The sequence below is a fragment of the Chenopodium quinoa genome, unplaced genomic scaffold (genome assembly GCF_001683475.1).
Source record: "Chenopodium quinoa cultivar QQ74 unplaced genomic scaffold, ASM168347v1, whole genome shotgun sequence".
NCBI lineage: Eukaryota > Viridiplantae > Streptophyta > Magnoliopsida > Caryophyllales > Amaranthaceae > Chenopodium > Chenopodium quinoa.
In genome coordinates this window covers 2,411,389-2,421,555 of record NW_018742959.1, presented here as the reverse complement: position 1 = coordinate 2,421,555, position 10,167 = coordinate 2,411,389, and the positions used below count along the sequence as shown (strand labels likewise).

At 34.3% G+C, this 10,167-nt stretch overlaps 1 protein-coding gene across 2 annotated transcripts in view; it reads left to right on the top strand.

Annotated features, from left to right (window-relative positions):
* The first annotated feature begins 4,909 nt into the window (after positions 1 to 4,909).
* The window catches only part of LOC110728741 (ATP-dependent zinc metalloprotease FTSH 12, chloroplastic-like), a 35,009-nt gene continuing 29,751 nt past the window's right edge, over positions 4,910 to 10,167 (top strand). Inside the window, exons 1-5 of one of the 2 annotated variants that reach the window (XM_021908388.1) lie at positions 4,910 to 5,489; positions 6,330 to 6,514; positions 7,999 to 8,225; positions 9,422 to 9,699; positions 10,072 to 10,149. In XM_021908388.1, coding sequence (XP_021764080.1) covers positions 5,103 to 5,489; positions 6,330 to 6,514; positions 7,999 to 8,225; positions 9,422 to 9,699; positions 10,072 to 10,149 — 1,155 coding nt within the window. In that variant the 5' untranslated portion in view covers positions 4,910 to 5,102. The remainder of the gene's footprint in view (positions 5,490 to 6,329; positions 6,515 to 7,998; positions 8,226 to 9,421; positions 9,700 to 10,071; positions 10,150 to 10,167) is intronic. The other variant, XM_021908389.1, reaches the window with a different exon arrangement.

The following is a 10,167-nucleotide window of genomic DNA, read 5'->3' as shown; positions in this document are numbered from 1 at the left end:
AATTAAAAACTAAGAATTCGGCAATCAGGTGCCTCCATAAACACGCGCCCGATCGGGCCCGCCTTTTTCTTCAAGCTTCTCTTGAGCAGCCGCGCCCAATCGAGCTAACGCTCACCCAATCGGGCGCGCCTTTCCTGATGTCTGCTTCTGCGCGCCCGCCCGATCGGGCGCAAGCTTGCCTGATCGGGCCCGGTCTCTTCCTCGAGGCTTGGATTTCGATTGGGCTTGATTCTTCGGCCCAATCCGAATTTCCTCTTTGGGTCCTGAATACTCGGTCCAAATGCCCCGGTATCACACACCGAGCCCTTAATCACCGGCTCTAACCGATCCTGGGCTTCAAAGATGGTCATGTCCTCCTAATGTCCGTAGTTGCTCCATGAAAAACCCGAAAAACGCTCCAAATGTGCAATTTCCTACAAAACTCAAGCAAAACTACAAAAGCACTAGAAAACACCAATTAGTAATAAAAGTGGCTCAAAAGAGCCAAAAACACTATTAATTATGACCAAGGGACGGGGGTCAAACACTATATAAATTGGACACATCAAACACCCCCAAATCTCCCTCTACGGAAATACTAGTATAATACGTATAATTATACCGTAAAGATAGACTTGGGCGTATTACCGCCGCGTGATTACGCAAGACTACTCGAAATACTTAACTCAACAACAAAACTTGCAGCGGAAACTCAACTTTCTTTTATTAATACTTTTAAAAATAGTAACATTGTTACGAGTACTCAAAATAAAGACAAAACCAACATTCCTAAACTAGGTGAAGCAAATCCCGGGACTCCCATATGCTCATTCATGACTCCACCTGAAAATAGTCAACACTGCTTACCATTACGGTAAACAGGGCGAACCAAAACAAATAAGAAATACGGATTAGCAAATTATGCTAAGTACGATAAGTGCAAGATAGTGTAAACTCAATTTATTTGCAAACATGCTTTTAAAACCAATTCCAATAATTAATCCAATAAATTCAAAACTCATGATTCAAAACCAATTCTCAATATTCCAATATCAATAATCAATAAAACCAATACTAATTATTTTAAAAACCGATTCCTCATATAAAAAAACCAATTCCTCATAATAAACCAATAAAACCAATTGAACCAATTAAATCAATTCCTCTCCTAAGTGTGCACACCCCACAAGCTAGTCTCCTTTATATTACAAGGCTATTCTTGAGGAAAGACCCGGTCATACAAAGTCCAAGGCCTTATCAATAAACCAAATCCGCTTAGTGGGATTACTAACATGCTTATAAAGCATTAATAAAATAATTCAATGGTTCAATAAATCCTTTTAATATCCAATAGTTCCAATATAATTCAAAAATCCTTTTTAATTAATTCCACATGCTTTCAAAATCAAACCTTAGCTTGTAAATAAATACTTGAGAATAAAATCTCATATTAATAGCTTTTCAAAATCAATAACTCTTCCTTGAAAAACCTCTATTTAATTCAACAAACCTTTTAAAATCGATTCCTTTATTTAAACACGATAAGTAATCCAAACCATTCAAAACATGATTTAAAAATCAATCATTCAAAATACTTTTATTAAAATAAATACCTTCAAACATAATTTATTTCAAAATCATAATTCAAATCAGTTTAATTCAATCACCAATCAAATCATAATAAACATGTTATTCAAATCAATCACTTTCAAAGGTATGTAGCCACCTAAATGTACCTTGATCCTTGCTAGAAAAAACACACAAAAAGAACCTCAAGAACCTTGATTCCGAATATCAATCAACACTTCGCACTTTCAAAGTTCAATCACGAATACACCTTGCAAATAAATATAACCTTAATCAATATAAGGTTTAAAAATAATTAAAAACCCCCAACTATATGTACATGAACCTTTTAAATTAATTTCTCATAAACATCATTAAAAATCTCATTTTATATAATTAAAACTACTCATAATAATTATTTATAAATCCCCCATAGTAATAATAATAATAATAATAATAATAGTAATAATAATAATAATAATAATAATAATAATAATAATAATTGAATAAGAGAAGAGAATAAGAAAAGATAAGAAACCAAGGAAAAGCGAAGAATTGGATTTGCGTTGGAAAGAATAGGCAGAACTTGCAGAGGCTATAACTCCTTCAATATAACTCCGAATTGGGTGATTCTTGAGCCTAAACTCAAGTATTTTTTGAGAGAAACAATCTTTTGTGAAACATCAATACCCCAAAAATTGACCAGAAAATAACCTTTTCGTAGCAATTATTTTAACCTTTAGTATCGATTGTAATTGCAACAACAAGCTTTCCCAACGAATGGTCATTCGATACAATATCCCATGTTGCCTTAGCCTTTAGTAGTGGTTTTCAATATCGCTGGGGTTGGCCTCAATAATCGATACGAAAAACTACATCCAATCGTGGTGATTATTGTAGCGATTACAATCGCTATAAATGTTTAACTCATTTTTTTCAAAAAAAAAAAAACATGCGTATGATCTTTACAAGATTCGAACATGCAACCTCAAACTCTTATATTAAATGTTTCACCAATAAGCTATGATATATTTTATGTATTCTTTGTCAAACAATATTTATATATCTAGTGTTGAAAAGGCTTTTCGTATCAATTTTTAGGATTTAGTGGCGATTGTAAATGTTACGATTTCTCAAAATTATATAAATGTGTAAAAATAGTGTTGATATGTATTATTATGTTTTCCGTATCGATTTTATATGGGAAAACCATGGAGATTGTAAAAATAATACGACATCCTTGATTATTTCACAAACATACTTGTATATTGTAGTGAATGTACAATCGCTACGAAATAATCCCTACGAAAAGAGATTCTTCTTGTAGTGAAAAGAATGAATGGCAAGAAAATATGATGATTGGATATTAAAAAGATGGATAATTAGAATTAAGAAAAATAAGAGATTTTGGGAGATAATTAAGAATATAATTTTACTTAATAAATTCCCCCAAAATAATTCATGAGGGCCGAAAATATTGAGCTTACCATAGCTCAAATATTCGGATTCCTCTAAATATATTTAGGAAGATTTTGCTCGGTTTTTAAGGAATAAAATAATTGTATAAAAATATAGAATAAATAATTAAATAATTAATTAATTAAATACCAATTATTTACCAATAAATAATCAAGAAAAATCAGATTTTCCATACATGGAAAATCCGAAAATCCAAGCTAATTATTTGGAAAATTTCGGCCATAATAAAATAATTAATAAAATATTATTTTGCTTTAATTAAAATATCCGAAAAATGTAAATAATTCGATTTTTAAAATAGGATAAATGGATAATATATCTTATCCAAAAAAATGATTACTTTTAAAAATAATTTTGGCGCCAAAATTCAAATATTATTTTGGCTCCAAATAATAAATTTACTAAATTACCCTTTTTAAAAATAATTCTTAATTAATTAATTAGAAAATACGTATGAAAATACGGGGTATTACAAGGAATTAATGAGTCTCTCGAGTATAATGAACATAGATGTAGAAAATTGAGCTAGGAGCGTCGAGACCGAGCGTTGCAAGTCGAGTCGATTAATAAAAGACGAGACGGTAAAAATCAATTAATCAAGTACCAAAATACCCCTAGCATCGAAATGCCCCGAGCAAACCAAGTGTTAGGGGCAATGGTGCTAGCACATAAGCTAGCATGCGCACCGCACCGCACCAAAGGTGTTGGCGCCTAGTGCAGGGTGCACCACGTGCTAGCATGCACGCTAGCATCGCTTGCTAGCTATTGCTAGCATGGGGCGCAACACCATAGCGCACCATGCCTAGCAGCAAGTATTGCTTGCTTGGATGGCGCACGAAGGTGTTGGCAACAACATCCAGCATCAATGCGAGGCTTGCTGGTGCTCGCTGCTAGCCCGAGCGACCAGCTGGCAGGCAAGCCAAGGGGCAGCAACCTTGGCGCCCAAGGCTGGCAGCGCCAGCTTGCGCGCATTGAGTGGCTCCGTTTTTGGGGTTGGTTGAGGCGGTTTGGGGATAATTAAATATTAATGAAAATTATTTTAGAAGTTATGTTATACAACTTTATATTAATTCCTATCTAACAACATATTTTATGATCAAATATATTTTTATTATGTTAGTAAAAAAATTATGGTCAAATCTAATGCGTGAATAGTAAAAAAAAAAGTCCAACGTCTCTTGTATTGTGGGACGGAAGGAATAATAATTAGAGTAATGACTCTAATAACGCTCGTTTGTACAAAATTGTATTTAGGTGATATTGTTTATTACCAACAAAGACATCTAATGTTACGAACAAATCACTTTTTTTTGTTAGTTTTGATAAAGAAGTATCTTGGTATTATGGTGGTTGCTACATATGTCAAAAAGGCCTCCGTTAATTGTGTACGATACCATATAAGGGCCTGTTCACATTTACTTAATTTCATTTCAGTTCAGTTCAGGTTCAGCTCCAATCAGTTCAGTTCAGTTCAGTTCAGCTTCTAATTTCCCTCTCTCATAAAATATTCATTTCAACTCAGTTCAGTTCAGCTCTAATCAGTTCATTTCAGTTCAATTTAACTCTAATCAGTTCAATTCAGTTTAGCTCAATTCAGTAAATGTGAACATGCCCTAAACATAAGTTGATACCAACAAAACATTATTAGATGAAGTATTTTGGTAGCATAATGGTTGCTACATATATTCGGAAGGCCTCCGTTAATTGTGTACGATACCATTTTTTTTAAAAGAAGTCTACGATACCATCTAAACACAAATTAATACCAACAAAACATTATTACAGTCACTAAAAACCCGTTTTCTTTAGCTTAATTTCAGTTTACTTCCTCAATTTTGTTTAATAAATTAGAATAGACTCTAAGAAACGTCAATAGAATACAAAGAGCACTCGCCACTCTCCCATGTTATTGATTATGCTAAACCTCTTACCTCCTAGTCCTCCCTACACTCTCCCTACATGATAAACCCAGCTCTTTAGGTACTCCACTATGCCAATTGCTATTTGCTAAACAAAAAATTTCCTACCATTTTCCTTGTTTATGTTAATTTACTAACTCATTTTTTCAAAATTTTTTCATGTCTTCGACAATTCTCATCCCCAATTTCCAAACCACAGTATTCTTGAAGCACCTATCCCCTCCACCGTTACCATGCCGCAGAAAAAAATTCAAATCTTCGCGCCCCAGACCTTTATTCATCGCTTCTGCTTCTGGGAATTCAAATGGGTTCTCCTGGGATAAGCTTTCGGGCTCCATTCGCCGCGGTTCCGACCGATTTTTGACTAAATTTGGCGAGGCAGTGATGAAGGAGACTGGCATTGATTCTGGCGACGCCCAGAAATTAATTTCTCAAGTTTCGAGCCGGGTTGATGGTGCTGTGAGTTATTTTGGAGCTGGGTTTAATCGTTTTAGGTTTGAATTGGTTCCTGAATTCATCAATTGGAACAAATGGGATAATTGGAAAGTAAGATTTTTTTATATTTTTTATATATAGAAATTTATATTTGCTATACTTCTTTTATGCTTAAATATGGTGTTTTACTGTGGAAGTTGATACATATTTGTTGAGAAAATGACTTTTGAAGAGGTGAAAACATATATGTCATTGAAATTTTAAAGATCAAAGAAAGTATTTTATTGCTGGTGCTGTTGAAAGGGTGAATTCACTTTGAGTTGTGTTTGTAAAAGCCAGTTTTAATGAACACTACCCTTCCCCCGAAAATACCGAACATTCTTAGGTGCACCTACCGGAAATACTCGGGTGAAAAGTCGTAGCTCTGGTGTATTCAAGTGCAAAATAGAGTTTCTCATGAAATTATCCTATATTTAAGCTTGTTCCAAAATATGTATAAGTTGAGGTTTTATAGTAGTTTATTGTATGAAGAAGTTTGCTTTTCAAGTAAAGATATCATTCTCTCATTTTAGTTGATTATAAGTAGAAGAAAATGCCGGTAAGTTGAATTCACACTGTTATTGATGCAAATTCTTATAATTCCATTGCCTATTGAATAAGAAATATATGGACTCAACCGTTCCTTTTTTGGATTGAATTTTTTTTTTGCTCAAGGCATTCTGTGAAATTATGTTAAAGTCTAATTGTTTATATTCTTATAGTTTCTTTATGAAAATTTCGTTTTAGCTTGTTCAAGTATTGATCATCTTTAGATCAATCTAATGATTTGGACCCATGTTTTGTTCCTTCATGGGATGTAGGACACATGAAACTGATGATTTGCATCAGTACCAAGGATTTATTTGATTCCTAAAAATTCTAGAATAGTATGGCTAACATCTCATTCTACAGGATGTAAAAAGCTGGGAACCTAAACGTTTTGGTTCCCTGTTGCTCTATTTGCTTGCTATCGTAGTGTCTTCTAGGAAAATTTACATGGGTCTTCCAGCTCCTCGCATTGCACAAGAGAAGAAAGAGTTGACGGAAGCATATATGGAGGCATTAATTCCTGTTCCCACGCCAAGTAATGTCAGGAGGTATGTTACAGCTGCAATGCCTCCGTCGAAATTGCCAGCTAATTAACCAAATCTACTCAAACCTAATTCTTCAAAAAAATAAATCTGATATGGAGTAAATTTTAAAGAAATACAAAGTAGGTAAGATATAAGTAGCTTTTCTTGCCAATTTTCTCAATATCTTATCTTTCCCATTGTTACCCCTTTAAATAAATAAATATTCTAAAAATATTGAATTTCATAAATTTAAATACTTAGTATCGTTGTAATTTTAATTTTCCAAACACACTGAAATATTATCTACAATAACAAAATTAATGCTGCCTTTATCAGTGCAAGTATTTAGATTATAGTTAAGCTTCTTCAATATCGAAAGTCCTTAATGACAATATATCTGTCACAAATGGAGGACTGTGCAGTTGGTGTCATAATGTAGATGAAGATTTATGTGATGTTAAACGAATTAGGACTCCAGCTAGCAGCAAGCGTGTTAATTTATTACTTCAATTTCTCTTCCAAGATAAATTAATTTACAACATGAGGATGAGTATTCCAACTCCCAAGAATATGAAAGAACTATTTGTACTTTAGTGTGGGGAATCCATTCCATTTATAAAAAAAAAATAATCACTTTAATCAAAAGTTTCTTCTATAAACTTAATTAGAAAAAGGAAAAGTTGTCAAGAACTACCCACCTAATAGGTCATTTTGTCAACAACTACTCGCTTAAAATTTTTATCAAAAAAACTACCCACTAAATTTAAAAAGTTTGAGTAGCACTACCCATTTTGGTTCTCCGACAACAAAATTCGGCAAGTGTGGCCTAATTTTATTTTTTTCTTCCAAAACTTAAGCCTAAACCTCGTATTAACAACCAACCTAATCTCCTTTACAACGATTCACCCTAGAGGCACAAAATTTTTAATATTTCCCCAATTAAAGAGGGCGAACGTAATTGTGATTTTAATTAAGATATATGTAATGCTTCTAAATTGATGTTAAATTCACTTGTTTTGGCTTCTTAATTGAGTGATTCATCATATCGTGTTTAAATTATGGAAGAAAAAACAAAAGTGAACCCCAGTCGCCGGAAAACCAAAATGGGTAATGCTAGTCAAAATTTTTAAATTTAGTGGGTAGTTTTTTTGATAAAAAATTTAAGCGAGTAGTTGTTGACAAAATGACCTATTAGGCGGGTAGTTCTTGACAATTTTTCCTTAAAAAAAATCTGTTTGAGGGACATAAAACAAAGAGCTGGCTAGCACTGCAGAAGATGCTACTGACTGCTGTAATATGCTACGGGAGGACGGGCTTTAGAATGTGGAATGAGAGATAGAGGTGGTTGTGGAGTTTCAAAGTTTGCTTTATTAAAAGGTTTTATCTTAAGTGTTAGTGATATACTTATATATGTTTTTCATCCAAGTAGTAAGTGTGGGCTACTCGGGTTTGGTGCTTGGTAACTTTCAGATGTTGCTAAACAACATGGAACTCTTTTGTAAGTGCAGGCTGAAGAAGGGAATGTGGAGAAATACGATGCCGAAAGGACTGAAAATGAAGAAATTTATTGAAGGACCCAATGGGACTCTAATTCATGATAGTTCGTATGTTGGAGAAGATGCATGGGATGATGATAGTGAACAGCCTATCGAAAATGTGAAAGGAATAATCAACAGTGATGCAAGTTTAAGTGCAGAAGCGAAGAAGGACGTTCAAAGTGAGATTGGGGTGTCAGGTTAGTAAATAACCTTTATTTTGTTAAATAAATTTCAAAGTTGGTAACTGAAACTCTGGCTGAATTCATCATTTACCATTTAGGAGGAAGGGCATAAGAAACATCACTAGGCTTAGTGTGTAGTAAAGGTAGGATACAAGTTTTTAATGGGTAAAAATGACTTCTTCACTAAATACTGTGTCAGAAGCAGACATCATGGTCAATCTATTTTTTCAGGCTCTGTCTTCCTCCACTTGATGCTTTATCAAATTCTGCTGCATGTTTCATAAAGTGAATTTGTATAGCTTGACAATGCATGATTGCATGTATCCTGTGTTAACTCTTATGTCCTGTTTGATCTGGGTTGACTTAAAAACACAAGGATATGAAATGAATGATACTTGGAACCCAGACTCCTCTATCTCTCATTTTCTAAAAATTTAGGGCCAGAATTTCTGTTATCTCTGGTCATGCTTAAGGAGGTTATATTAGGAAAAATGAAGGTGAATCAACTAATTTTAACAAATCTTTGAACAAGTTTGCAGTTGGAAACTCTCACTTAAACCATTGATGGTCGCGGAATATTGATTGCCAATGCCACTGAATTGCTGCTAAACCATTCCCTTGTAGTCATGTTGATTCTCTCTTTGTAGGATAGAAGGAGCCACTAGAGGTGGAATTAATGGTTGTGATTGTGGATGAAGGTGGTTGGAGTGAGATAGGAAGAAGAAGTAGAGGCGGGTGGATGAGTTCTAGAATTAGTGTTGGATGGCTCGCTGATTGGAGTTATACGTTTTCTTTTTAGACTTTATGATTTTATAGTTACCATTTTGATGTTGATTGGAGGTGGGCAGTATAACCTAGAGGACTTTCCAACCCATATAGCTGATCAACAGAGAAGAAACCAGCCAAACATTTGGTCTGGTTTTATTTGATACTGTACAGTGTTTGTACCAATTCCTATAGGTGAACCAGATGGTGCTTTATGTATTTTAGAAGCAAGGTAATGATAGCTAGCTCTTAATATTTATCTAAGGAAACCAAGCTGAACAATTTTTTTCGTTAGAGATTGGACTTTTGTACGGAGCTACATTATCGTATTTCAAATTCCTCAATTATATACTAGATACATTGGCTAAAATTATTTCTCCTTTCTGGAAGTGTTACTCATTTTCATTGTCTAACCTTGCAACCCTTCTTTCTCTATCACATTGCAGCTCATACGCAAGAGCTTAGAGGATCATGGCGTGGAAGGCTCAAGGCATGGACAGAAATTCTGGAAAAGGAGAAGTTAGCAGAGCAAACTAGCCCTTTAAATGCTAGATATTCAGTTGAATTTGACATGAAAGAAGTTGAGGACAGTCTTCGAAAAGATGTTGTAGAAAAGGCATCAGATGCACAAGGAGCCAGGGCTTTGTGGATATCTAAGCGTTGGTGGCGATATCGACCTAAACTACCATACACTTATTTTTTTGAAAAGCTCAATAGCTCAGAGGTAGACTCAGTGTTCCTTCTTTGTTGTATTGTGCTTTTGTCTTGCCGATTTGCTGGTAGTTAAAGAATATCTGAGAGCCTATATTGTTGAATTGTTTAAACGTCAGATTGCTCAGTGCTACCTACGGAGTATTTTGGTTGATTCTTTAATTTGTGCCTAATCGTTTCCTCCATCAACATTTTAATATGTAGAAGAATTCACAATCATGAATCATGAATCATGTCATGTCTATTGCTCCATCCTTGCTGTAGCCAATGTGTTTTCTTCCTTCTTAAAACAATTAGCTGGTGGTATGGATGATAGGATATCTTTTTATTGGAAGGTTTCCAATCTGAATGAGAACATTTTTGAGCTTCTTTATACCTTTGGCAGGTTGCAGCTGTTGTCTTCACCGAAGATCTAAAGAGATTGTATGTAACAATGAAGGAAGGTTTTCCATTGGAGTACATCGTAAGTGACATATATGCA